Source organism: Protopterus annectens, chromosome 2.part2 (genome assembly GCF_019279795.1).
Source record: "Protopterus annectens isolate FY-2018-M chromosome 2.part2, PAN1.0, whole genome shotgun sequence".
NCBI classification, from domain to species: domain Eukaryota; kingdom Metazoa; phylum Chordata; order Ceratodontiformes; family Protopteridae; genus Protopterus; species Protopterus annectens.
Genome location: NC_056730.1, coordinates 560,117,591 through 560,144,839, shown reverse-complemented (window position 1 = coordinate 560,144,839; position 27,249 = coordinate 560,117,591). Strand labels below are relative to the sequence as shown.

At 40.4% G+C, this 27,249-nt stretch overlaps 1 protein-coding gene across 2 annotated transcripts in view; it reads left to right on the top strand.

The window, feature by feature from the left end:
* Positions 1–27,249, top strand: part of RBM27 (RNA binding motif protein 27) — a 2,498,992-nt gene that overhangs the window by 1,687,991 nt on the left and 783,752 nt on the right. For both annotated transcript variants that reach the window (XM_044064021.1, XM_044064022.1), the window contains one exon: positions 2,903–3,094. In XM_044064021.1, the coding sequence (XP_043919956.1) occupies positions 2,903–3,094 (192 nt within the window). The remainder of the gene's footprint in view (positions 1–2,902; positions 3,095–27,249) is intronic.

The window sequence follows — 27,249 nt, the reverse complement described above, 5'->3', positions numbered from 1 at the left end:
TTTTCTCATCCTTTACTAAAGCAGTATCTTAGAGGAGCCAAACATTTAAGGCCTCCTAGAAGATCACCATTGCCTGCATGGGACCTCAATTACGTATTGGAAAAGCTCACCCTGCCCCCATTAGCCAGCTGCTACCGCTGATATAAAGTTCTTATCATGGAAAACAGCTCTGCTACTAGCAATTACTTCAGCAAGAAGAGTTTCAGAGCTACAGGCCCACATGGCTATAGAGCCTTTTATTATATTTTACTCAGACAGGGTATCTTTGAGGACAAATCCTACTTTTATACCTAAGGTGGTTTCCAGTGTGGCTCTTAACCAAGCAATTCATTTGCCAACCTTTTATCCAAATCCGCAGAAAAGGGGGGAGAGAATTCTGCATTCCTTGGACGTACACAGACAACTAAGATTTTACTTAAGCAGGACTAAAGCACTAAGAAAAACTGAGCAATTTCTAGTGACATATGCTGCAGGATCAGAGGGCAAGGCTATTTCAAAGCAGACAATTTCAAAGTGGATAAGCCACCGTATCAGTTTCTGCTACTTACTGTGCCCAAGGGCATTAGGTCTCATTTCACCAGAGCTGCAGCTACTTCAGCAGCCTTTCTAAGGGGAGTACCAACCAAAGACATTCTAGAGGCTGCTACTTGGAGCTCTGTTCACACCTTTACAAAGCATTATCATTTGCCTCTTTACTCTAAATCCAGAGCAGGCTTTGCCACTGCAGTTCTGCAGGGCCTTATAGCCGCTCCTAATGCTGTTTAGCTCCAGCCCCCCAGCCATAGCTTTGGGATTCTACCCAAATGTAATGACTGCAACAGTGAAACACGAAGAACATAATACAGTTGTGTACACTTACCATAAATGTAGATGTTCGAGTGTATTCACTTTTGCAGTCCTGGTTACCCTCCCTCCAGCCCCCTGTTTTTCTCTGCTTTCTTTTATTATGCTTAAAAGCCTTTTTGGTGTATTTGCTTTTGGTTGGAGGTATACTTTTGTGTTTTTAATTTTATTTTGCTCCCCATTGGGGGGCACCTGACATCTGGGGCTAGAAAAACTGATGTAATGGTGTCGGCTGCATGTTTTATACCCCTGACGACCTGATGTCATGGGAGAAGGGACAGCAACCGACGCAGGACCCAAGACTTTGTTAATCAGGCCGACTGAGGGCAACTTGCCAGCAGATTTCCCAAATGTAGTGACTGCAACAGTGAATACACTCAAACATCTACATTTATGGTAAGTGTACACAACTGTACTTAGATTTGCACTGGCATTTGAGGTTATGTAAGAAGTAAGTTTTTAATGCTACTTTATATGTCTTTATACAGTCTATTTGGGTAATATGGGAGGTTTAGGAGTTCCATTTTTTAGCAGTGCTATGGGAGAACAAGCATTGTCCAGCTCTTTTGTTGGGCTTGGTTACACTCAGTAGCAATTTGTTGGAGGATCTTAGGGTACGTGAAGGAATATAAGTTTGTAGTATTGATGAGAGTGCTGGGCAGGTATTTGGTTTATAAAGTAGTTTATGAGCTAGCATTAGTTGGGTATAGTAAAGATAGTTTGGGAAATCCAACCAGTTCAGTTCAGAGATTGCTTGGCAGTGGGTGTGAGTGGTTAGGCTTTCCTGAGGTGAATTTAGCTGTTTTATAATAACAAGACTGAAGTTTATTGCGGAGGGATAAGTTAAGGTTAGTAAAGATGGCACTACCATCAAGTAGAGCAGGGATGAGTAAGGTACTTGCCAGTTTTGTTTTGGTGTTTTTGTCCATGTAAAGTTTATGATGATAAAATTTGCCAAGTTTAAAGTGTGTTTTCTTTATTGCGTTGAGAATGTGTGTTGCAAAGGTGAGTTTGTCATCAGTTGTAATGCCTAGTAGTTTGGCAGATTTTACTTTTTCTGTTTCAGTTCTGTCTTTAGATAAGATTTTGAAGTCTATCTGTTGGCTTTGAAGAGAATAATAGAAGTTTTATTTTTTTGGCATTTAATAGCAGTTGTGAATTATTTAGCAATTGTCAGTGTGCATTCAGCTTGGAAGTCCTGCTTGACTTTGCTTGTATGCACATTTTTAAAAACAAGTGAATCTAGCATGAAGAGATGCTGTAGTTGTAAAGTAGTGTTTAAATGTAATGTTGTTTTCGGGTTGTTTATATATATTAAGAGGAAAGAAGTAATGAGTATGATAAGTACACAGTCTAATATAGGTAGCGGGGATACAGGCATGGTCAATGGACTGTAGCCTCCATGAACATAAATGTCTTTGTTGTTCTTAACTGGATGTACAGCAAAAAAAGCCTAATCAGTTTGAGTGCTGTAGTATTCCATTTCAAAGATTATATAGATGAAGTGCGCACTGATATATGAAGAATTTTTATTAACCTACTGACTGGGGTTAGGTCCTGTCCATGACAGCTGTCAAAGTAAGTGGTTAACATTGGCTCCATGTCCTACAGAAATTCTGCCCTGACTGTGGCCCTGATGATCCAAGTTCTTTTAGCAGCTTGAGTGCTCGTGGAATTGGTAGAAAGAAGATGGAGGTGAGCAGCTGATACTGGCTGACGTATCCTGGGGAGACGGAAGTGGTTTGGCCACTGCAGTGCTGACACCTACTGGAGAAAATGTGACAGCATGCAGTGTATGGGCCAAGGACATTCTCTTGGCTCTGTCAAGCCATAGTTTGTATGCTTGGGAGCATGGTTGCCCACATAGGAAGGCATACAGAAGTGCTTGCACACAAATGTGTGCATGCCAGCCATTGCTGGAGGAGGTTAAGGCTGTGTCAGGAAAAATCTTGGTGCCTGTTAATTGTTTAATATTATTGTTCATTACCGTAGAAAGACTACATTTATTAAGATGAGTTGCTGATGCACACACTAAACTGCAAATGTCTGCTTTTCTTAGGCCACGCAGTTGGGTATATTCCCAGGTGTTCAACGTAAGACCCTCCAGAGCCCATGTCGAACGAGAGAGCGGGAACACACTGAGAGAGGACGGAGTAGAATAACTCACATGGTTGTAGATCACCGACCTAAAAAATTAGTAGTGAGTGGATTTGTAGAGCATGAAAAAGCTGAATTACTGTTACATATTGGTGTAAGTATTTTCTTTTGGCTTTTTTTACCGGAGTAAATAAGTCAGTTTTGATTATTTATTTTCAAGATTACTGTTAGGCTTTAAAAAAAAATTAATTCTGTATCATTGCTTTTGTATTGTAATTTTCATCATGAGTTTCTAGCATCATGACCCTGAAATGTGTTTGTTTGTTTACTGATCAGTTTCATCAATATATAATTTTTCTTTATAAACTTCTGAAGGCAAATCCCCTATTTGGGAGTGAGCTAAAGATAGCTGATTTATGTTTTATAATAAGTATCATTAAATGAAAGATGTTTCTTCCCGTCAGCTATGACTTTCCCCCTAAGTCAGAGTAAAACCAAAGATGTGCATCTTTGCATGCTTGCCTTTTCTTACATGTTCACTAGATGTTCATCGTGCATACAGCTGCAGTCATAACAGATGGGTTTTCCTGCCGTCAGGCGGGTCCTCGGTCGGCCGAATTCCAAAATCTAGGTCCGGCGTCGGTTGTCGTCGCTTCCTCCCTGATGTCAGTGCGACAGGGGTATAAAAGATCCAGCCGACGCCATTTTCTCCAGTCTTTCTTGCCGCGCGGTGCCTGAAGCAGAAGCAGTTCGCAAGTGCCGGTCGGCCAGCTCCTGAGATTACGAATATTTTTCAACCGAAGTCTTCTTGAAAGCTAAGTACCCCGTTGGTGAAACTTTTCTTGCCTTAGACCGATGTCAGACACAGTTGATAATTGCATTTCTTGTGGGAAGCAAATACCGCATAAGGATTTTCATTCCCTCTGCATTCCTTGCCTAGGCCCAGACCACGACGTCTCAGCCTGTCGTTTTTGTGCTACCTTCAACAGACGCACTATTAAGCGTCGGGCGGAGTTCACCCAACATTATTTTGGCAAAAAATTTAATTACATTATGTCGTCGGATTCTCCGACTCCAGTTTTAAGTAAAAGACGCAAAGATAAGGACCGACATACGAGGTCCGCGACTTCTACCGACACCACGCCAAAGCCGACTACAGGTGGTCCGGTTCTCAGTGAGGTGCCTACGCAGCCCCTGACTACCAACGACACTTCATTGGCGGTGTCTTCTGTGCCCGAGGTCACAGGCTCTTCGGCCCACACCCCGACTACAGATACCGAAGCCACTATTGGCGGTGAAACTCAGAGTTTAGATAGACCTGCCACCTCTCAAGGTGTCTACAGGCCTTCCTCTTCTTTTTCCATCAAGGCTTTCACTAAGTCTAAATCAGCCATGCATACTAAAAAACAAGCTCCACAGGGCCCTTCTCAAGGCCCCATGCCTAAAAAGCAGATGCTCAAAATGGCTGAGGATTTGATTACTCTTATTAGGGGTTCTCAACCCCCCCCCCCGGACAAAAGACCCAGAGTGGAGGAAGAATCCCCCTCCTCGGACCAGGCCTCCATTAATTCAGAACATTCTGAAGACCAGGAACATTCTTACTCCCCTTTTGAAGATTCTGATGCAGAGGAGTCCATTCCCTCTGTCTCCCCCCCTGAGGATTACTCTTTTGAGGAAACCTTACATACCCTGAGGGAACACTTCCACTGGGAAGGCCAAGAGTACTCAGACTCCAAGAAAAGGCTTAGGGATTTCCTCTTGCTCCCTCAGCACAGGCCTCTGGCTATACCTCCTGTCTTATACATTCTAGATGACGTGTATTCGGAGGCCTGCCTTAACCCAGATTCTTTACCTCCATCTCCAGTCAAGCCTGACAGGTATTACTGGGTTCCTGACTCACACCAATTCCTATACAAAAGCCATGCGGCTGACCCAGAAACTATATCACAGGGTCCCAAGGGAATTGAGGCCTCCACTGCTAAAAATCCATTACCTTCAGAGAGAGATTCCAGAGCTTTAGAGAGGTGGAGGAAAAAGGTTTACACCTCGGCCACCTTAACCATGAGGGCATTAAACTGTCAGTTCCATATGTTAAAGTACCAGCAATTTCTGTTATCACAGTTGAGAAACAAAATGTCACAACCTGAACAACCAGACTTGAAGGAGTTGCAGGATTTGATACATAGTGCAGAACAAGTGGGTAAACATACCTTGCAATGTGGTTTTGATGCTTTAGAGGCCTCTTGTAGGGCTGCTGTTACAGGATCAGTCATACGTAGACATGCCTGGCTCAAAGAGCAAACCTTACCAGATCATGTCAAAGCTAAATTACTAGATGCCCCTCTGCAAAAAGATGTATTGTTTGGTGTTAAAGCTGAGGAGGTATTAAAGAAAATGGAGGAGAAGGCAAAATCAATGCAAACAGTAAAAGATTTCCTACAGGTACAACCTCCACGTTTCAGTAGAAATTGGCCTTCCAAAAATTGGTCCTTTCCAGCCACGGACAGACCCCAAAGAGGTAGATACAGGCGCTTGAGGGGGTAGAGGGCAATCTCAAGGATCATTTAGAGGCAGACAATGGCAAACACCCACACAAAGAGGTGGTGAGGATAGTTCACAGCCATTCAGAAAGCAGAACCAATGACTTTCCCCTTTGCATGCCAAGCAAGGCTCAAATGGCAGCACCTTTAGGCGGACAACTGGCATTATTTTCGAAAAATTGGCATATTGTCACAAAAGACAAATGGATTCTGGACATTATAGACAGAGGCTACAGATTTCACTTTCACACCCTTCCAAAAATGAGAGGCATGCCAAACCTGCCACACAGTCAAAGGGCAGAGGCGCAAAAACAAATTTCAGATCTCATGGACATGAAAGCTATTCAAGAGGTACCTGTACAAGAACAGGGTCAAGGTTTTTATTCCAGACTATTCCTGGTACCAATAAAGGGAAAAGATTGGAGACCTATTTTGGACCTATCCATCTTAAACACATTTTTACTCGTGCCAAAATTCAAGATGCTCACATTACAGCAGCTTCTTCCCATGCTGGGCAAGGAGTCTTGGCTGGTAACATTGGACCTCAAGGAGGCATACCTGCATGTCCCAATCAGACAAGATTGCAGAAGATACCTCAGATTTCTTGCAGGTTCAACCCATTATCAATTCTCTGCATTGCCCTTTGGCTTATCTACTGCGCCCAGAGTGTTCATGAAATGCCTGGCATCAGTAATCGCCTACTGCAGACTTCAAGGGATACAAATATACCCATATCTGGACGACTGCCTGATCCAAGCAGACAGCAAGCACATACTTATGACACATCTGGCGTTTGTAATAATGTTGTTGAATTCTCTGGGATACACAGTCAGCAAAAAGAAATCAAGGCTAATACCCTCTCAAACAATAATTTTCCTGGGTGCCAGCTTGGATACAAACACCCAGATGGCCTACCTCACGCCAGAGAAACAAGGGCAACTAACTCAATACTTCAGAAAACTGTCAACTTTCACCAGGCTGACTGCAAGAAAAATCCTGCAGGCTCTGGGATTCATGGCATCTTGCATCCTACTAATCCCATGTGCAAAGCTGCATATGAGGAAACTTCAATGGTACCTAAAAAACCTATGGTCTCAACACAGCCACAGTTTGGAAACAGTAATACCACTAATTCCATGTCTTCAAAAGGATTTTTTCTGGTGGGCTGAAGCATGCCAAAGAAACACAGGTCTCCCATTCTGCAAGCCTCAAGCAAATCAAATCATCACAACAGATGTCTCGGACTATGCCTGGCGGGCGCACATGACAGATCGGTGCATTCAGGGCAAATGGTCCCAAAAAGAAAAGCACCTACACATCAATCAGAAGGAAATGCTAGCAGTAATAAATGCTATTTTAGCTTTCAAAGACCTACTGCATCCAGGCCAGCTATTGATAAGGACGGACACCACCACAGTAATTTGGTACATAAACAGGGAGGTACCCATTCATACCCGCTATGCAGGCAAGCCATGTCTCTTTGGAACATGGCTCTGGAATTACAAATCGAGCTACAAGCACAGTACCTGCCAGGCAAGGAAAACACACTGGCAGACAACCTAAGCAGAAATATGATAGATCCACACGAATGGAAGTTGCATCCTCAACTTTTCACAAACTCAAGCATGGGGAAGGCCAGACATAGATCTCTTTGCCTCCAACAGAAATCACCAATTGGCAAAATTCTGCTCAAGGACCTTTCATCCACAGGCCTGGAAAGTGGACGCACTCTCCTTCAGTTGGGCAACAATAACAGTTTGTGCCTTTCCACCTCTCCCTCTGCTGCCCAAAGTTCTATTAAAAACCAGAGCAGACAGACCAAAGATGAATGTTCATCGTGCATTACAGCTGCAGTAGTTACATATGGGTTTTCAGCCGGCAGGCGGTCCCTCGGTCGGCCGAATTCCAAAGTCTTGGTCCGGCGTCGGTTGTTGTCGCGTACTCTTCTGATGTCAGGAAGGCTAGAGTATAAAAGACACAGCCGACGCCATCTTCTCCAGTCTTTTTTGCCGCGCGGTGCCCGAAGCAAAAGCAGTTCGCAAGTGCCGGTCGGCCAGCTCCTGAATTACGAAAGAATTTCGGAACCGAAGTCTTCATTAAAGCTAAGTACCCCGTTGGGAACCTTTTCTTGCCTCAGACCGATGTCAGAAAAAGTTAATAATTGTATTTCTTGTGGGAAGCAAATACCGCATAAGGATTTCCATTCCCTTTGCATACCTTGTTTGGGCCCAGACCACGACGTCTCGGGCTGCCGCTTTTGTGCTACCTTCAATAAACGCACTATCAAGCGTCGGGCGGAGTTCGCCCAACACTATTTTGGCAAAGCGTTTAATTATAAAATGTCATCTGATACTCCGACTACCGCTATGTCCAGAAAACGCAAAGAAAAGGACCGTCAGTCGAGAACTGCGGTCTCCACCGACACCACGCCGAAACAAGCTCCACGTGGGCCGGTTCTCAGTGAGACGCCTTTGCAGTCCCTGACTACCGGCGACACTCCCTCGGCGGGTCTTCTGTACCTGAGACCGCTGGTTCTTGGTCCTTTCCCAAACTACTACCAAGCACCTGTTCATGTCGAACCCACCAATGTGGATAGATCTACATCCACTCATGGTGTATTTAGGCCTTCATCTTCCTTCTCCATCAAGGCCTTTACAAAAGCAAAATCAGCCAAGCAACTGTCTAGGCCTGCCTCACAAGGCCCAAGACCTGGGCCCACGCCTAAGAAGCACATGCTTAAAATGGCTGAAGACCTGATCACTCTTATCAGAGGCTCACAGGCCCCTCCGGACAAGAGACCCAGAGTAGAGGAGGATTCTCCTCCTTCTGACCAAGATTCCATTTTATCAGAACATTCTGATGCTGAAGAACAGTCTTATTCTCCTTTTGAGGATTCGGATGCAGAGCAGTCCATTCCTTCTGTATCCCCCCCTGAGGATTTTTCCTTTGGGGAAACTTTACACTCCTTGAGAGAGCACTTCCATTGGGAGGGCCAAGATTTTTCTGACTCCAAGAAAAGGCTCAGGGAATTCCTCTGGTTACCTTAGCATAGGCCTCTGGCTATTCCTCCTGTTTTGGAGGTTTTAGATGATGTATACTCGGAGGCCTGTTTAAATCCTGATTCTCTGCCTCCTGCACCAGTTAAGCCGGATAGGTATTACAGAGTTCCTAATTCTCATCAGTTCCTCTATAAAGGCCATAATGCAGATCCTGAAACTATTTCTCAAGGCCCTAAAGGGATTAAGGCTTCCACGGCCAAGAATCCACTACCTTCGGAAAGGGAATCTAGATCACTAGAAAGGTGGGGAAAGAAAGTTTACACCTCGGCCACCCTTGCCATGAGGGCCTTAAACTGCCAGTTTCATATGATTAAATATCAGCAATTTCTGTTATCACAATTAAAAACAAAAATGTCACAACCTGAACAACCAGATTTAAAAGAGTTGCAGGATATGATGCATAGTGCTGAGCAAGTGGGCAAGCACACCTTACAATGTGGTTATGATGCACTAGAGGCCTCCAGCAGATCAGCCGCCACTGGAGCAGTCATTCGCAGACATGCATGGCTAAGGGAACAAAATCTTCCAGATCAAGTGAAAGCAAAATTCTAGATGCACCATTACATAAGGATGTCCTTTTGGTGGTAATGCTGAGGATATTTTACGTAAAATGGAAGAAAAGGCAAAATCTATGCAAACTGTCAAAGCTTTCTTACAGGTTCAGCCACCAAGGTTCAGCAGGAATTGGCCATCAAAAAACTGGTCCTTTCCAACCACTGACAAAGCCCAAAGGGGCAGATACAGACGCGGAAGGGCAGAGGACAAACCCAAGGATCCTACAGAGGCAGACAATGGCAATCACCTACACCAAGAAGTGGTGATGACAGTGCACAGCAGTACAGAAAGCAAACTCAATGACTCCCTCATTTCCATGCCAAGCAGAATTCAACTGGCAGCACCCTTGGGAGGGAAACTGGCACTATTTGCAAACAATTGGCATATTGTCACAACAGACAAATGGATTCTGGACATAATAAACAGAGGCTACAAATTTCATTTCCACACTCTTCCAAAAATGAGAGGCATGCCAAACCTACCACAAAATCAAAGGGTAGAGGCACAACTACAAATTGCAAAGCTCCTAAACATGGGGGCTATACAAAGGTACCTACGCACCAACAAGCACAAGGTTTTTATTCAAGGCTTTTTCTGGTGCCAAGAAAAGGAAGCGACTGGAGACCCATTCTGGACTTATCCATTCTCAACACATTTCTTCTAGTGCCAAAATTCAAGATGCTCACACTACAGCAACTCCTTCCCATGCTGGGCAAGGGGTTTTGGCTGGTAACATTGGACCTCAAGGAGGCATACCTGCATGTCCCAATCAGACAAAGTTGCAGAAGATACCTCAGATTTCTTGCAGGTTCAAATCACTATCAATTCTCTGCATTGCCCTTTGGCTTATCTACTGAACTCAGAGTATTCACCAAGTGCCTGGCATCAGTGATTGCATACTGCAGACTTCAAGGGATACAAATTTACCCTTATCTGGACGACTGCCTGATCCAAGCGGACAGCAAACTCGTACTTCTCAAACATCTAGCATATGTGACACGTTTACTGCTTTCTCTGGGATACACCATCAACAAGGAGAAATCAAAACTAACACCCTCTCAGAAAATTACCTTCCTGGGTGCCAACTTGGACACAAACACTCAGATGGCTTACCTAACAACAGAAAAACAAGGGCAACTATCTCACTACTTCAAAATGCTTGCAAAAAGTACCAGGCTTACTGCAAGGAAAATCCTGCAGGCTCTGGGATTCATGGCATCTTGCATTCTTCTAATCCCATGTGCAAAGCTGCACATGAGGAAACTTCAATGGTACCTAAAAAATCTATGGTCTCAACACAGTCACAGCTTAGAAGTGGAGATTCCAATAATTCCCTGCCTACAAAAGGAATTCATATGGTGGGCTCAAGCATGCAAAGTAAACAAAGGCCTCCCATTCTGCAAGCCTCAAGCTACACAAGTCATAACCACAGGCCTTCAGATTACGCCTGGGGGCACATGAAGGACAGGTGCATTCAGGGCAGATGGCACAAAACAGAAAAGCACCTTCACATCAATCAAAAAGAAATGCTGGCAGTAATAAATGCATTTTCAGCTTTCAGAGAATTCCTGCATCCAGGACAGCTGCTCATAAGAACAGACAACACCACAGTAATGTGGTACATAAACAAACAAGGAGGGACTCATTCATACCCCTTGTGCAGATTAACCATGACTGTTTGGAATCTAGCTCTGGAAAGACAAATAGAACTCCAGGCTCAGTACCTACCAGGAATGGAAAACACACTGGCAGACACTCTGAGCAGGCATATGACAGACCCTCACGAATGGAGGCTACATCCAGACGTATTCACAGAGATTGTTCAAGCATGGGAAGGCCAGACATAGACCTTTTGCCTCCCACAAAATCATCAATTAAAAAGTTTTGCTCAAGGACCTTCCACCCAAAGGCTTGGAAAGTGGGCCCTTTCATTCACATGGACAACTTGGTCAGTTTATGCATTCCCACCACTACCTCTGCTGCCCAAGGTGCTTCTGAAAGCAAGAACAGACAAGCCAAGGATGATACTGATTGCTCCAGATTGGCCGAGACAACATTGGTATCCACTATTGAGGAACCTAACACACACTCCTCCGTGGCCCCTGCCTCTAACACCTCTACTGCTGACGAGAACAATTTCAAAACTCTTCACAGTCGGCTGAAAACTCTCAGTCTAGCTGCATGGAAAATCCCTTAACTTCACATCAGGCACTACTCTCCAAAGAAGTGCAGGATGTCATTTTGGAGGCTAGAAGACCATCTACAAGAAAAGCTTACTCCATAAAATGGAAGCGGTTTTGCTGTTGGAATGAAGAAAGAGGACAGGATCCTAGAAAATTAAACCTGCCTCAGATGTTACAGTACCTAACTGAACTTTTGAACAAGGGACTTTCCTTTTCCTCAATCAAGATACATGCCTCAGCAATATCTGCAGAATTCAACATGGATCCTCCTTTATTCTCACACCCTCTACTGCGACAGTTCCTCAGAGGGGCTAAGAACATAAGGCCTCCAAGGAAACAACCAGTACCAGCTTGGGACCTTAACTATGTACTGGAAAAATTGACATTGCCTCCTTTTGAACCAGCTGCTTCAGCAGAATTACAATATTTGTCCTGGAAAACAGCTTTCCTACTGGCCATCACTTCAGCTCGTAGGGTTTCTGAGTTACAGGCCCTCATGGCGGTGCAGCCATTCCTAATATTCCATCAGGACAGGGTTTCCCTGCGTACTAACCCCTCCTTTATGCCTAAAGTAGTATCTAGGGTAGCCCTAAACCAGGCCATCCACCTTCCTACCTTCTACTCTAATCCTCAAAACAAAGGGGAAAGGCTGCTTCATTCTTTAGATATCCATAGACAGCTACGTTACTACTTGGACAGAACCAAGTCATTCAGAAAATCAGATCAACTCCTAGTTTCCTATGCAGTGGGGGGTCAAGGGAAACCTGTAACTAAACAGACCATTTCCAAGTGGATTGGTCACTGCATACGTTTGTTATTCCCATCATGGAAAGCTCGTACCTACTGGTATCAGATCTCACTCCACTAGGGCCACAGCCACCTCTACAGCCTTCCTCAGAGGAGTGCCTACTAAAGAGATCTTGGAGGCAGCCACTTGGAGTTCTGTACATACTTTCACAAAGCATTACCATCTGCCTTTATACTCCAGAACTAGAGCAGGCTTTGCCACTGCAGTTTTGCAGGGCATTCTAGCTCAACCCAGTTCCGTATAGTACCTACCACCCTATACATAGCTTTGGGATTCTACCCATATGTAACTACTGCAGCTGTAATGCACGATGAACATAGTACAGTTTTGTACCTACCATAAATGTAGATGTTCGAGGGCTATTACAGCTGCAGTACAGGTTTCCCACCCTCCTTCCCTCTTGGTAAGACCTTGGGGTTTGAATACCTATTCATACCTGCTGACTGGGTTATCCTACTATGTTTTATTTGCTTACATTTGTGTATTACACTAATTTATGTATTGCCTTCCTTTTGGGGGCACCTGACATCTGGGGCAAGAAAGACTGAAGAAGATGGCGTCGGCTGTGTCTTTTATACTCTAGCCTTCCTGACGTCAGAAGAGTACGCGACAACAACCGACGCCGGACCAAGACTTTGGAATTCGGCCGACCGAGGGACCGCCTGCCGGCTGAAAACCCATATGTAACTACTGCAGCTGTAATAGCCCTCGAACATCTACATTTATGGTAGGTACAAAACTGTACTTTCTCATTGCTCCAGACTGGCCAAGACAACACTGGTACCCACTCCTGAAAAGCGTGACGCATTCCCCACCATGGATCCTGCCTCTAATGCCTCTTCTGCTGACTCAGCACAACTTCAAAACTATTCACAGTCCGCTGAAAACACTCAGTCTAGCCGCATGGAAGATTCCTTAAATTCACAACAGGCTCTACTCTCCAAGGAGGTGCAGGATGTCATTTTGGAGGCCAGAAGACCTTCTACAAGAAAAGCCTACTCTGCAAAATGGAAACGGTTTTGTGCCTGGAATGAGAAAAAGGGTCAAAATCCTGGAATACTGAATTTACCCCAAATATTACAGTACCTAGCTGAGATGCTAAGCAATGGACTTTCATTCTCCTCCATCAAAATCCATGCCTCAGCCATTTCTGCAGAATACAACAGTGATCCTCATTTATTCTCTCACCCCCTCTTAAGACAGTTCCTCAGAGGGGCTAAGAATATAAAACCCCCAAGGAAACAACCAGTACCTGCTTGGGACCTCAATTTCATACTAGAAAAACTGACCTTGCCTCCTTTTGAGCCAGCTGCTTCAACAGAACTGCAATACTTGTCTTGGAAAACAGCCTTCCTCCTGGCAATCACTTCAGCTTGCAGGGTTTCGGAACTACAAGCCCTCATGGCTGTGCAGCCTTTCATCATTTTCCATCAGGACAGTTACCTTATGAACCAATCCGTCCTTTATGCCAAAGGTAGTATCCAGGATAGCCTTGAATCAGGCTATCCACTTACCTACCTTCTACCCTAATCCTCAAAACAAAGGGGAAAGACTACTACATTCCTTGGACATTCACAGACAGCTGCGTTATTATTTGGACAGAACAAAGCCTTTCAGAAAATCTGAGCAACTCTTTGTGTCCTGTGCTGCAGGAGCTCAAGGGAAGCCTATTTCCAAACAGACAATCTCAAAGTGGATAGCCCACTGCATACGCTTTTGTTACTCTTTTCATGGTAAATCTGTACCTGCAAGCATCAGATCTCACTCCACAAGGAGCACAGCTACCTCTTCAGCTTTCCTCAGGGGGGTTCCTAGCAAAGATATTTTGGAAGCAGCCACTTGGACTTCCGTACATACCTTCTCCATGCACTATCACCTACCATTATACTCCAAATCTAGAGCAGGCTTTGCCACTGCAGTCTTGCAGGGCATCCTGGCTCCTCCTAGTTCCACCTAGTGCCAACCACCCCTTTTATAGCTTTGGGATTCTACCCATCTGTTATGACTGCAGCTGTAGGCACGATGAACATAGTACAGTTTTGTACCTACCATAAATGTAGATGTTCGAGTGCTAATACAGCTGCAGTCCAGGTTCCCTCCCTCCTTCCCCTCTTGGGACAGGCCTAACGGCTAACACCTCCTCATGCAACCTGTTTGGGGTATTCTTTTATGGTGTATTTGCTTGCAACTACTGTTTTTTGATTATATTGCATTGCATTATTACATAATTTTATGTATTGCCTTCCTTCTGGGGGCACCTGACATCTGGGGCAAGAAAAACTGAAGAAAATGGCGTTGGCTGGATCTTTTATACCCCTGTCGCACTGACGTCAGGGAGGAAGCGACGACAACTGACACCGGACCTAGACTTTGGAATTCGGCCGACCGAGGACCCGCCTGACGGCAGGAAAACCCATCTGTTATGACTGCAGCTGTATTAGCACTCGAACATCTATATTTATGGTAGGTACAAAACTGTACTTTCTGCAAATTTTTGAACCATTATATTTTTTTCTGTTTTGCTGCTGTTTTTCAAATACCATGTTGGAATACCAAGCCTCTGTCTGGTTAAATTTTCAGCTCTTCATTTGTGGTTTGTGGATTCCTTACTAAACGGTATGGTCTTCACCTAAAGCACTGATACTTCATAAAAGAACATGATTTGCTGTCATGGACCTGGTGACTACCTTTTTTGTCTTTCCTTAGCATGCACACTGCAGCTAGATTTTTTGGCTTGATACTGGTATCTGCATAGAGTCATGCTTGTGTGATTCTAAAGAAATTTCAAAGGGAAGGTGTTACAGTAGGTTTTCTAAAGTGTGGTCCGTCATCTTCTCCATAATGCTGTATAGTCTTAATTTTGATGGGACATAGTTACTTGATGCCTTTACTTCCTTTGCCAGTTTTGCTGTTGAAGGGATACATTTTTTCATCTGCAACACACTTGCCCTTAGTTGTTAATCTGTCTCAGATTAGCAGCTTGTTTATACTTGCAGAAATGAGTTTCTTCATGGTGGCAGTGAAGACAGGGGTGATGTTAAACATCTGTTCTAGATTCATAGGTATGGACTAGGTTAGCTACTCTTTCAGGCCATTTAAGCCTAGCAAATTTGTCTTTTTGTGCTCAAATCATATCCAGATTGGTTATAGATTGTTCTTTAGCCTTCCCATGATCGATGATTATATATTGCCCTTAATGAGAATAATTGTGATCATACCACAGATGATTTGAGGGGACCTATGCATGGGATAAAGCATTTAGGAGCTGTCTCTGTCCATTAGTAGTACTGGGGCAGTCCTGTGGTAAACCTTTTGTTTCCCATCCATAGATCTAAGTTGTACTTGTATATGTACAGGGCGAACTTTGTTTTATGTGTAAGGGGAGTCTGTTCCACAGCAGTAATGATATAGATTTATAGACTGTTACTTGGCTAATGACCCAGTGGGCTTTTCTAAGCCTAGCCAGGTTTTCCCAAAAGACTAATGATGTTCTGCATCCAAATAGGACATTGAGGGAGAGGCATTTTTAAGATACCGCTGTCCATAAGGGACATGGGTGCCAGGCCCGATGTAAATGTCCTATTCCTTATCTACTTGTTTAGGTTGTGCTTAAGCTGGGTAATGAGTTAACTCAGCTTCATATGAATGGAAGGCCTGTTCCATGGGAGGGGCAGTCTCTTGGATACATATCTGTCTCTCCAGCATGTTCTTTTTAAGTCACAGACAAAATTCATGTCCCTAGACCTTGTATTTCTGGTACTCTTTGATTTATGAATATGTAGAAGATTCATAAATATGGGGTTTGTGGATGCCTTGTAAGCCAGACATAGATCACCTCTCAGCAATTTGTAGGTGACTGAGTAGAGGGAAAGGGCTTTAAGGCAGTCTTCATAAGGTAGGTTTGTTATGCCTTGTATTCTTTTTGTAAGGAACCTTTGAGGTCGCTCTAGTTGCTGCATGTGTGCCTGGTCAGGTACATTCCCAAGGGAGCATTGTACTCTGATTCAATTGATAAGGGTGTATTACAGTGAGATAATGATGTTTCTAGATCTAGATGAGATGCCCTTACTTACAAGTTGCCCAGCATAGAAGGACTTTCTCACCACTGTGGCCACATGGTGGTCAAAGGTAAGGTTACCTTCTACATGCATACTCAAATTCCTGACCACTGGGTCGACTCTTAGGAGTTGTATTATCAATATGGTAATTAGCCGGGATGGTTGATTTCCCAAAGGGTACAATTATGTATTTCTTAGCATTGAGTTTAAGATAAGACCATGGCTTTGGCACCATTTGTTTGTCAGAGAAAGACCTCAAAGAATAATAGTCTGTGCAGGACAGTTGATAATCCCCAGTTTGCAATCATCTTCTAATTCAGTCAGCTATAAACCTTCAGCATTTGCTTTCATTTCAGAGAACTAGATGCCAAAAAAGAACAGGCCCATTACAGAGCCCTGGGGGGCTCAACTAGTGACTGGCCTCTTGGTGGCATTGGTCTGACCTATTTTGACCTCCTATCAGTGAGCTGTTTGGTTATCCAGTGGATGATAAAAGGGTTTATACCTAAATTATTGGGCTTGTCTGTAATGTCTGAGTAGGGCATTGTTTCAAAAGCCTTGGGCATGTGAAAGTAAGCTGTGTGCACAGTCTTACCTTCATCCATTGCTTTGTTGATATTCTCAAAAAAAGTCCACCAGATTTAATAGGCGTGATCTTCCTTTAACAAATCCCAACTGTGATGGTTCCAGTGTTTGCAGATTACCTATGTCCTCAATTATTGTGTCCATGATGATACTTTCCATTGCTTTACATATGAGGCTGGTAATACTTATGGGCCTGTAGTTACCCAGATCAGGGGTTGGACCTCCTTTGTGCAGGGGAATGACTATAGCCATCTTCCATTCCTTGGACACAAAACTTGACCGAAGGCTGCAGTTGAAAATTTATTCAGGAGGACCAGAGAGGTCATGTTTCACACCATTTATTAAACATCCCGGAATGTTTTCGGGGCCCATCACAGCAGTGTTTTGGCCTTGGAAAGTGCATTAATGACCTGTTCTGTAATAATGGTTGGTGGGATTGTGGTATTTCCTTTAGACTATCTGGGGGGAGTGGAAAGGGAAATTTAAGTTCAACTTGTCAGCCAAAAAATTGGCAATGGCTTATAGTGCAGTGTGGGTGATGCCATTTGGAATAAGTTCTGCTCATTATTGTGTATTTCCTCTGAGTTTATGTACATCGCTGTAGAAAGCTTTGTGGTTGTCCTTTGCCTGAGAAGCTATTTTTTCTTCAAATTTAGCCTTTGAAGTATTAATTAACTTTCTTAGCTGCCTGTTTAGATTGGTCGTAGAATCATAGGAGATTACATGGCTAATGGCCCCAGGGCCCTTACAAACCTAGGCATGTTCATTCTGTATACCCAAGAGTGTCTGGTTCAAGCAAAGTCTAAAATTGGCACCTATTGCCCATGTCCAAGAGGGCAGAGGTGTAACCTCAGGGATGAATTTCCGGTTACCCATCCAGTTGTCCAAATTACCCTTAAAGAGGGCCAACAAGGGTCTTTGTTTAACATGAATAGGAAGGTCGTTCCAAAGGTGGGACAACCTTTGTGAGACAAATCATCTCTCCAGTAAGTTCTGTTGATATCACATACCTGGTTAAGGTCCTTTGACCAAATGGCCCATGTGCCATTTGACTTGCGAACGTGCAGCATTTCCGTCAAAGCTGGATCAGAGATTGCTTTAAATGCAAGGCACAGGTCACCTCTGAGCACTCTGTATAATACAGAGAAAGTTTATTTATTTGCAGTTTGTTTTCCAGGATAGTCCTTCCAATGGAATCCTGAGGAGAAAAGCTCCGTAAAAATACAATTACATAGTACAGAAAAAGCACAGATCCACAGTATACATTTCAAGTAAATGTTGTATACATAGTTCAGAAAGTACAAATCCATATCACACATTTCAAATAGATGTTACATAATACAGAAATAAAAAAAAAAAGAGATTTTCATTTGCAAAATTACATCAGGTTAATTCAGTAAGTAGTAATGTGCTTTTTTTTTTTAAAGCAATTACATTGTGGTAACCTTTTTAGTCGTTGGTCAAATACATCACAAGGGATGTAGAACTTTTGGAGGCAGTGATAGGCAACAAATAAGTTTGGAAAGTTAGAAAGAAAGTGTGGTCAGAATTAGGTTTGATGGGAGCAAGAGCATTTCCATTATGAAATGAGGTGCGAGTGCAGTGAGGTTTTAAACAAGGAGAGACTGCAGATGGGAGAAGGGGGAGAGTTCCAGAGGCGTGCAAGAGAGAAGGACATCAGGTGATTCCCAGCTGGATGTGTTGGTTTATGCAATTTAATTAGGTTTGGGGAATTGGATCTTAGGAGTCTATCTGGCTTATGCATTTCAAAGGTATTTGCTGGGGAGGGGCAGAGAGACGGGTTATGAATAAGTTTGTGTGCTTGGATGAGCTGGGTATATGCGAAGAAGTTTGGTAATTTTAGCCAACTTGGTGAAGGGAATTACAGTGGTGGGAAGAGGCTCTATAACCTGCTTTAAATTTGGATATTTTGTTATAACAAGATGAGAGTTTTGTTTTGAGGGAAGATTGTTTTGAGGGCAGGCTGTTTAGGATAGATGGACCATATAAAAGGGATGGGGTGAGGTATGTATTAGCTAATGTAATCTTGGTGGTGGGAGAGGTAAAGTGACTGTGCTGGTAAACTATACCTAATTTTGACCTCATTTGACAGTGATTTCATTCTGCCTGCATAAGACAGATCTTGAAGACCCTGAATTTTCTTTGTAAGGAGCCTTTGTGATCTGTCCAATTGCTGCAGGTGTTTGGAAAGGAACATACCAAAGGGAGGGTTGTATTCTATTATTGGCCTGATGAGGGAAGAGTACAGGGGGGTTATAACCTCCTTTTTTCTGGGGACAATGCCCTTATGAGATGAGCAATATAAAGTGCCTATTTTACCACTGTGGAGACATGAGTTAAAGTTGCTGTCGACTTATGTGCCCAGATCTCTCACCACTGACTGTGCGCTTATGGTATTGTTAGTGATGTGGTAGTTTGCCAGAGTATCACCCTTGCTGAAGGGGATGATGATGCATTTTTTGCATCAAGTGTAAGACCATGACTTTGGCACCAGTCATTAGTCTGCATAAGACCTTCTTACAGGATGTTGACATCTTTACGGGTTCAGTGATCATTCCCAGTTTGTAGACATCTGCAAACTTTCTCAGCCATAGTCCTTTAGTTTTAGCCTGTACATCATAGAAGTAGATTCCAAACAGTAAGGGTCCCAGCACCGATCCCTGTGAAACATCACTGTTTACAGGTCTGCTGAAGGAGGAAGAGTCCCCTCTTTTGACCGTATGAGTTCTGTCAATGAACCAGTTTGCAACCCACCTGACAGTGTATGGGTTAATACCCAGCTGGGTGAATTTATCAATGATGCCCGAGTAGGGGATTGTGTCAAATGCCATGGCTAAGTCTAGGTAGGCTGTATGCACAAAACTATTCAGGGTAAGAATTCCTTTTCCTTTCCTATAGATACTATAAAAAAATATGTAAAAAAAAAATCTTAAACCAACAACACTAGCAGCTGATCAGCTACCCGCAGAATACCTAAAAAATCTCTGCAGAAGCCATCTCCTTGCCTGTTTCCATCCTCCTTAATCGATCTGTCGCAGGACAAAAATTACCATCCATTTGGAAAATATCACACATTATCCCATTGGATAATTCTGTTGAGTTACTCACCATTATGCAACTATTGTCCTATTGCGATCTTATTCCCCCTATCCAAGATTGTAGAGAGATGCATTCATTCTCAGTTACTTTACCTCTTAGGTAACAATCTTCTTTCTATACTCAGCATGGTTTTCGGCCAAAACATAGCACTACTACTGCTGTGTGATGGCCTTTACTAAGACAGTAAATGACCTTAGAAATGAAGGCAAATTAGTGTCATCCATATTTCTTGACCTATCAAAAGCTTTCGATACTGTTTCATATAGCAAACTTCTAACTGTCCTTTCCTATTTTAATCTTAGCCACTTTGCTATAACATAGTTCCAGGACTACCTATTCGGATGACAGCAATCAATTAAGTGGAAACAAATTCTCTCCCTGCTTTTTCCAGTCACTCTAGAAGTACCTCAGTGTTCCATACTGGGTCAACTCCTCTTCACCCTGTTTATTAACCTACATACTGCTACCTCACAAGCTTCCCTGTACGCAGATGATTCAACCCTAATCTGCACTGCTCCCACATCCTAACAACTACTACATATCACCCAGCAGTCATTCTTTAGAGGTAGAATCATAGCTGTCTAATACTCAGCTTATTCTTAACCCCAATAAGACTAAACTTATGTTTTTTCACCCCACAAGAACCAGCACCCCCTTCTTTTAGTATATCTTCAACAAATAAAATAATTTCCCCAGTATCCCATACCAAGCTTCTTTGAATAATCATAGATATAGCAAGATGAAATTTGATATACACGTAGTCCATTCAATAAAAAAGTACATAAAAAATCTGATCACTATATAGACATAAAAAAATCCTCACAAATAGCACAAAAGCCACCACTGCTAGAACTCAAGTTTCTACTGTTCTCTGTGCATCACCTATACTCCCCAACATAAAGAAATCAGACTTAAGCAAACTTGATACCTGCTACAATAAAATTGCAAAGTTTGCGACAAAATCTACTTTTAGATCTCACCATTACATAGCTCTTAAACAACTCTCTTGGTTAGAATTTCCCAACCTCCTAGCCTACAACCAACTGTCCATGTCTCATCTATTGCTCTGTCAGCCAGATAAAGCTCCTGCCCTCCTTAACCTACCTCATCCATACTCTGCCATTTGAGTTCTTTGTTCCAACAACAAATTCGTAATAAGTATTACTAAAGCTAACAACACTGCTGGTGAAGCTTTCTGTTCTAACTACATAGCTAAACTTTGGAATTCCCTCCCACTAAATATAAAAACTACCATCATTACTACTCAATTCAAAAATATCCTTAAAGAACATTTAAACAGAACATGGATATGCCTTTGCTGTACCCCATCCTAAGGAAAGATATCCTTTAGCCAACAAGCTCCATGATCTGGTATAGGTTACTTCTAAATGTCTAATACCTGTGTACTATTACCCTGACTGCTTTCCTTCAAAATCTTGTTTAAGATTACTGCTGTACTATACACTCTAATTTTGTTTATGATTTTTGCTACACACTGCACTGTAATCCATTGTCACTGTAAAACGTGCTGAAGTCCTATAATGTCATATGCCTGATTTATATCTCTGTAACTAATGGAAGTATTTATCTTTATTTTTAACTAAAATTGTACTTCCAGTGTAAACTTCTGTTTATTTTTAATATGGAGGTTTTTTTCCTTGGGCTTCCACTGAAAAAAGACAGCTTGTCCAGACAGACTTTCCAAATAAAAAAAATGTAAAATAATAAAAATAAACCATAAATTTGATGACTGTCTTGAAAAAGTCCACCAAGTGTAACAGGCATGATCACTTCTTGACAAAGCCAAATTGGGTGGGGTCAAGTGTTTGGAGATTTCCTATATCTTTGTTAATAAGGTCCATGATGATCTATTCCATGGTTTTGCAGAAAAGGGTGGTCAGGCTAATGGGTCTGTAGTTCCCAGGGTCCATGGATGCACCTCCTTTGTGCAAAGGGATGATGGTAGGGGTTTTCCATTCCACTGGAGTGAAGCCAGTGATTAGGCTGTGATTGAAATGTGTGCCTAATGGTGATGGTAATTACTGTTTTAACCCATGTAGGGCACAACTGGAATGTTGTCCGGTCCCATAGAAGCTGTATTTTTGGCCTTGGAGAGGGCGTTTAAGATCTGCTCCTCAGAGATACTAGGTGTGGGACAGGTGATAAGGGATGCTTTGAGGTGTATGTGGCAGTGACACGGGAGCAAAGTTTTCACTGAACCTCTCCGCCAGCAGGTTTGCTATATCCACAGGTTCTGTATATGTAGTACCATTAACTATGAGTTCATCTCAAATCTGGGCCATACCTTTGAGTTTATGGATGTAACTAAAGAATGTCTTGTGATAATCCTTAGTTAGGGAAGCTAATTTTGGATTCATAGTTAGCTTTGGATGACTTCACTAGGAGTCTTATTTGCTTGTTTAAGTTGAGGAGGGAGTGTTTCCAGTTTTGAGACCGTTCCTTCCTATTTTTAGATAGCAGTTTCTTTCTCCTATTGTATTGCCTATTAATGACAGTTGTCCGTACCAGGCAAGTTTGTTTTTCCTTGAAGATCTTGCTTTGGTTCTATCAGGTACGGCACAGTCAATACAGTTGTACAGGTGCTTGTATAAAGCATTGGTGTATAACTCCACATAGGTGTCTGTTCCATCAGTGGGGGAGGGGCTGAGAAGCTAGCTTGCTGTCACATAAGAAGTTGTAATTGGCCTTGGAGGAGTTTTTTACTCTAGCTGTGCTACTAAGGGGGGGAAGGCTTGTGTTAAAGTTACTTCTAGCAAGACTGATTTGTGGTCATATCTCACCAGGGATGGCCAGGTACTGGGGGTGGTGCAGCGGTCCCCACTGTTGGTGAGCACCAGATCCAGGCTGTTGGAGCGGGGGGGATGGACAAAGACTCAAAAATATTGGCAGATTTTAAATATTCTTATAAACGTAAAATGTTAGAATAACAGGGTATCTGTTGGCTTGCATCATCTTTTTTTAAACAGCTTTATTGAGTTGAAATAGATAAAAATTATCTTGAGTTATGTACATTTTTGAGTATGAGTAATAATGACAATGAAGAAAAAAACACATTTACTATTTACAATGACACTTTCCACAAATACAAGTTAATAAATTAGAAATTCTTATAAATATTGTTACATTACTATTAAATTATTTGTCTAACAAATCATATACTTTCTTCCACACATTGCTTACAATGGTATTCCTAGAGGATCTTGCTCTTTTTGTCAATATCCCTAAACTACATACTTCAAAAAGTACATTTTTGAATTCATTTACTGAGGGAGACTATTTAGACTTCCAGTTTCTTGTAACAGTTTTCCTGACTACTGATAAAATAGACCAGAGCAGAGGCTGATTATTTTCTATAATACAGTTTGGAACAGGAGTGCTAAACAATATTAGTGATTTTGAGAGAAAAAGATTGTCTGTAAAAATTGCTTGTAAAAAGTGATTAATGTCTTTCCAGAATTTATTTAGTTCTGTACAGTCATATACCAAATGGGCCCAATCAACATTAACTTCTTTATTACACCTCCATCAGTTAATTTACTTAAGGAAAGTGGAGTGATAAAAGATCTATGCAAATACATCCATGTGAAAATTTTCCATCTTAGTGAGGAAGTGGATACACTAGCTGATTGCAATATATGTAGTTTGTCTTTATCTGTTGGGGGATGATTATTAAAGGAAAAAAAATTCCAATAATTATCTGATATATTATCTAGATCTAGTTTAATTGCTTTATATATGCGAGATAAAATGTTCTTAGTTGGTGATTTATGATGTATAGACAACACCATATACTGAATTAATTTAGGTACTGAACTTTTAGTCGTTAAAGTCATAGAATCAAGTTTATTTGCAACATATTTCCTGCGTTCATGTAAATCCAACTAGGAGGATGTGCCAAAATCATATTCATTTTTTAGTAAGTTAATGGATTTCCGGTCATTATTAGACATAATTTGGGACCAAAATATTAAACTTTTCTGTTGAAAAGAATACATTTTCATATAATCAGAAGAAAATATAGCACCTTGTGTGTAAGCTATAGGAAATAGAAGAAATAACCAATCTTTGTAGAAATTGAATTTATATATATAGTTTCTAAATGACCTGAAAAGAAGAGTTATATAATTTGATCTAAAGTTCTGAGAGGAATAAGTAGAAAAATAATATTTTAAGATCCAGATAAGAGTTATTAAACAACATTAATTTTTGTGATTTATTACTGTTTATTGCATTACTCATTAATATTTCTAGAGTACTTTTCCATTTAGCGGTGAATTTGATATCTATAAGAAGAAGAATAAATTTAGCCATTGTAGAGACTGAGTAGATTTCCAAAGTAGGCAAAGCTATACCTCCATTTTTCCAATTTTTCATATGATAAGATAGGGCTATTCTAGGTCTAATAGGGAACCATGAAAATTTATGTATCATAGAATTAATTTTTTTAATTGGTAAACTAGGCAGGGGTAAAGAGAATGATTGATTGAATAATATAAAGAATTTTGGGTAATGGAATCATTTTTATAATTAAAAGTTTTTCATCCATAGAAAATTGTATTGTATTCCATTTTTTAATGAGATTTCCTATTGCCAACAAACTTTTATTGTAATTGATTTGAATGATATATTTTGTTAGCAATTACAATGCCTAAATAAAGTAATTCATCATATTGTGCTCAATATTTTTTATAAACATTCAGTAATTCTGGTTTTAGGGCCAACTGTCAATATTTTAGTTTTATTATTATTAAAGGTTAAACCTGATTTTTTTTTGAAAATATTCAGCATCTTTAAAAAGAGCATGAATAGATGTATTATTACCACCTAGGGTAATAAGTATGTCATCTGCAAACATTTGTATTTTGGAAACCTTATTAGGGCTTAACCTATATCCTTCAGTGTTTTCATCATATCTTATCAGATTAGCCCAAGGTTCCATAATCAATGTGAATAGTAAAGGAGATAAAGGGCACCCTTGCTTGGTTCCTTTAATAATTGGTATATTTTGGGATATATTTGTACCTATTTTAATGTATGCTTAGCTACCTTCATATAAACTTGTAATTAGATTTATAAAACTATTAGAGAAGTTTAATTCCTCTAATAGTATAAATAAATACTCCCAATTGACTGAGTCAAAAGAACAGTTTATGACAAGACTAATTAATAAGTTATTTTTTAAATATTTAACTGTTTCAATTAAGGATAGAATTCTTGTGATATTATCATAAGAATTTTGGTTTACTATAAATCCCGTTTGATCTTCATTGACTAATGTGGGCAAAAATTTTTTGTCTAATGCAAAAATTGACATAAACATTTTGTAATCTTTGTTTAATAAGGAGATAGGTCTATAGGATGAACATTTAACAGGGTTCTTATTAGTTGTGAGGATTGGGGAGATAAAAGTATGTTTCCATGATGGAGGTATTAAATTATTATTTTGGGAAATATTGTAAACTTTATGATCAGTTTTAAGGCATTAATTGGTAGTAGCTTATATATTTCTGGAATGATACCGCCATTTCTCGGTGCTTTATTAAGTTTTAATTTAGTAATCTGGGATTGCATATCTTTAAAGGAGATGGGCCTGTCAATAAAAGTAGCTTGTTCACTAGATAGTCTTTTTTTTGTATATTAATTAATGAAAGATCTGATTTCCTGGTTAGAATCTATTATCTTGGATTGTTGATTAATGTTGGTAAAAAATTCTCTATATTCAATTAAGATATTTTGTGTACCTGAGACTCTCTTTTTCTTTTTAGGGGAAAATATTTCATTTATATGGTTACATTTATTTATTTTTTTAGTTTTACTAGCTAATAAATTTAGAGTTCTAGGATTGGTGGAGAATTTTAAGACTTTAAATTTTTCTAAAATAATCGTAGTTTTATGGTTCAGTATTTCCATATACTTATTATTCAAAGAATTTATTTTTTAATCATTTTTATTAATATATTTTTCTTGAATATGTTTCAAAGAATCTAGCTTATTTTTTATGTCTGTTAACTGTTCATCCCAACTTTTCCTCATTTTGTGATACTAATTAATAATTCTGCCATAGAGATAAGCTTTGAAAGCACCCCATACAAAAATTTCAGAAATGTCTTTTATATTATTTTGTTTAGTAAATTTCTGAATTTCTAATGTTATAAACTCTTTAAAATCTTTCAGTTTAGTTATATAGGCAGGTATTCTACTTATTTGAACATTACGGATTGGGGTAACTAAATATTCAAAGACTATTGAATTGTGATCAGATAAAGGGCATGTAATCACCTTAGTATTAAAGAATCTACTAAATCATAGAAAATAAAACTCTATCTTTGAATGCATATTATGTCTATGTGAAAAAAAAGTATAAACTAAAGAGTCAGAATCAGCTAAGGTATGTATATCTTTCAAGAGGTAAGTTTCCAAAAAACCTTTCAACAATTCTACTTTTATTATCTGATGTTGATTCTTTATTATCTAAAATACAGTTAAAATCACCAACTAATATTATATGTCCCTTAGAAAGTTGTACTAAACGATCAAAATGTTGTTTTACTGTATTTGTACCTATTCCTAGAATCCAGTATAGGTTTATAAGGTGTATATTTTGTTATTAAACTGGATAGTAACAAGACAAAACATTCCTTTATTATCTTTATAGGTTTATACTTTTTTTCACATAGACTCTTTACCTAAACCAAAAAGTTGTTCCCTAGGATGGCTACTCCTCACTTCTTCTGAAAATGTTCTGAATGAACACTGAATCTGATTTGGTATCTAATCTAAATACATCCTCTGGGTTTCTTGTAAGAATATTAATTGAACTTTATGTAGTTTGAGATATTTAAAGAAACTTCCCCTCTTCTTTGGATTATTTAATCCATTAATGTTAATTGAAATACTCTTCAATGAAGTAATTCAATATTACGATATTGAAAGAAGAAGCATTTTGACCAAAACCATAGGCTATTAATGAAAATGGAAGGAATACTTAGATACATTTTTAAAGTACTGTAGTAGCATTGAAAAAAGTAAATGTATGAGAATTATTCTATTAAGAATTGTGGTAAATGTTAAGAAAACTAATATTAAACTTTTGTAACTGAAACTAATAACATCATAACCACCCCTAACCCTGTTAATACTTCCAATTCGAGTGACATCTGATCACTCAAATTAACCCTCTATTCAGTAACAGCATCTAGTCAGCGTCTGTCTGAGATATATCTACTCTGAATAAACTGTTTTAGCTTCTGTTCATATTAATATTACATAAAATAATCATATGATAATTACTTTTTAAGGTATAACGCTAACAGATATCTGCTAATGATAATTCTTTAAGAATTTTACTTTTTGTAATCATCTGTAGGTGAAAATGATCAT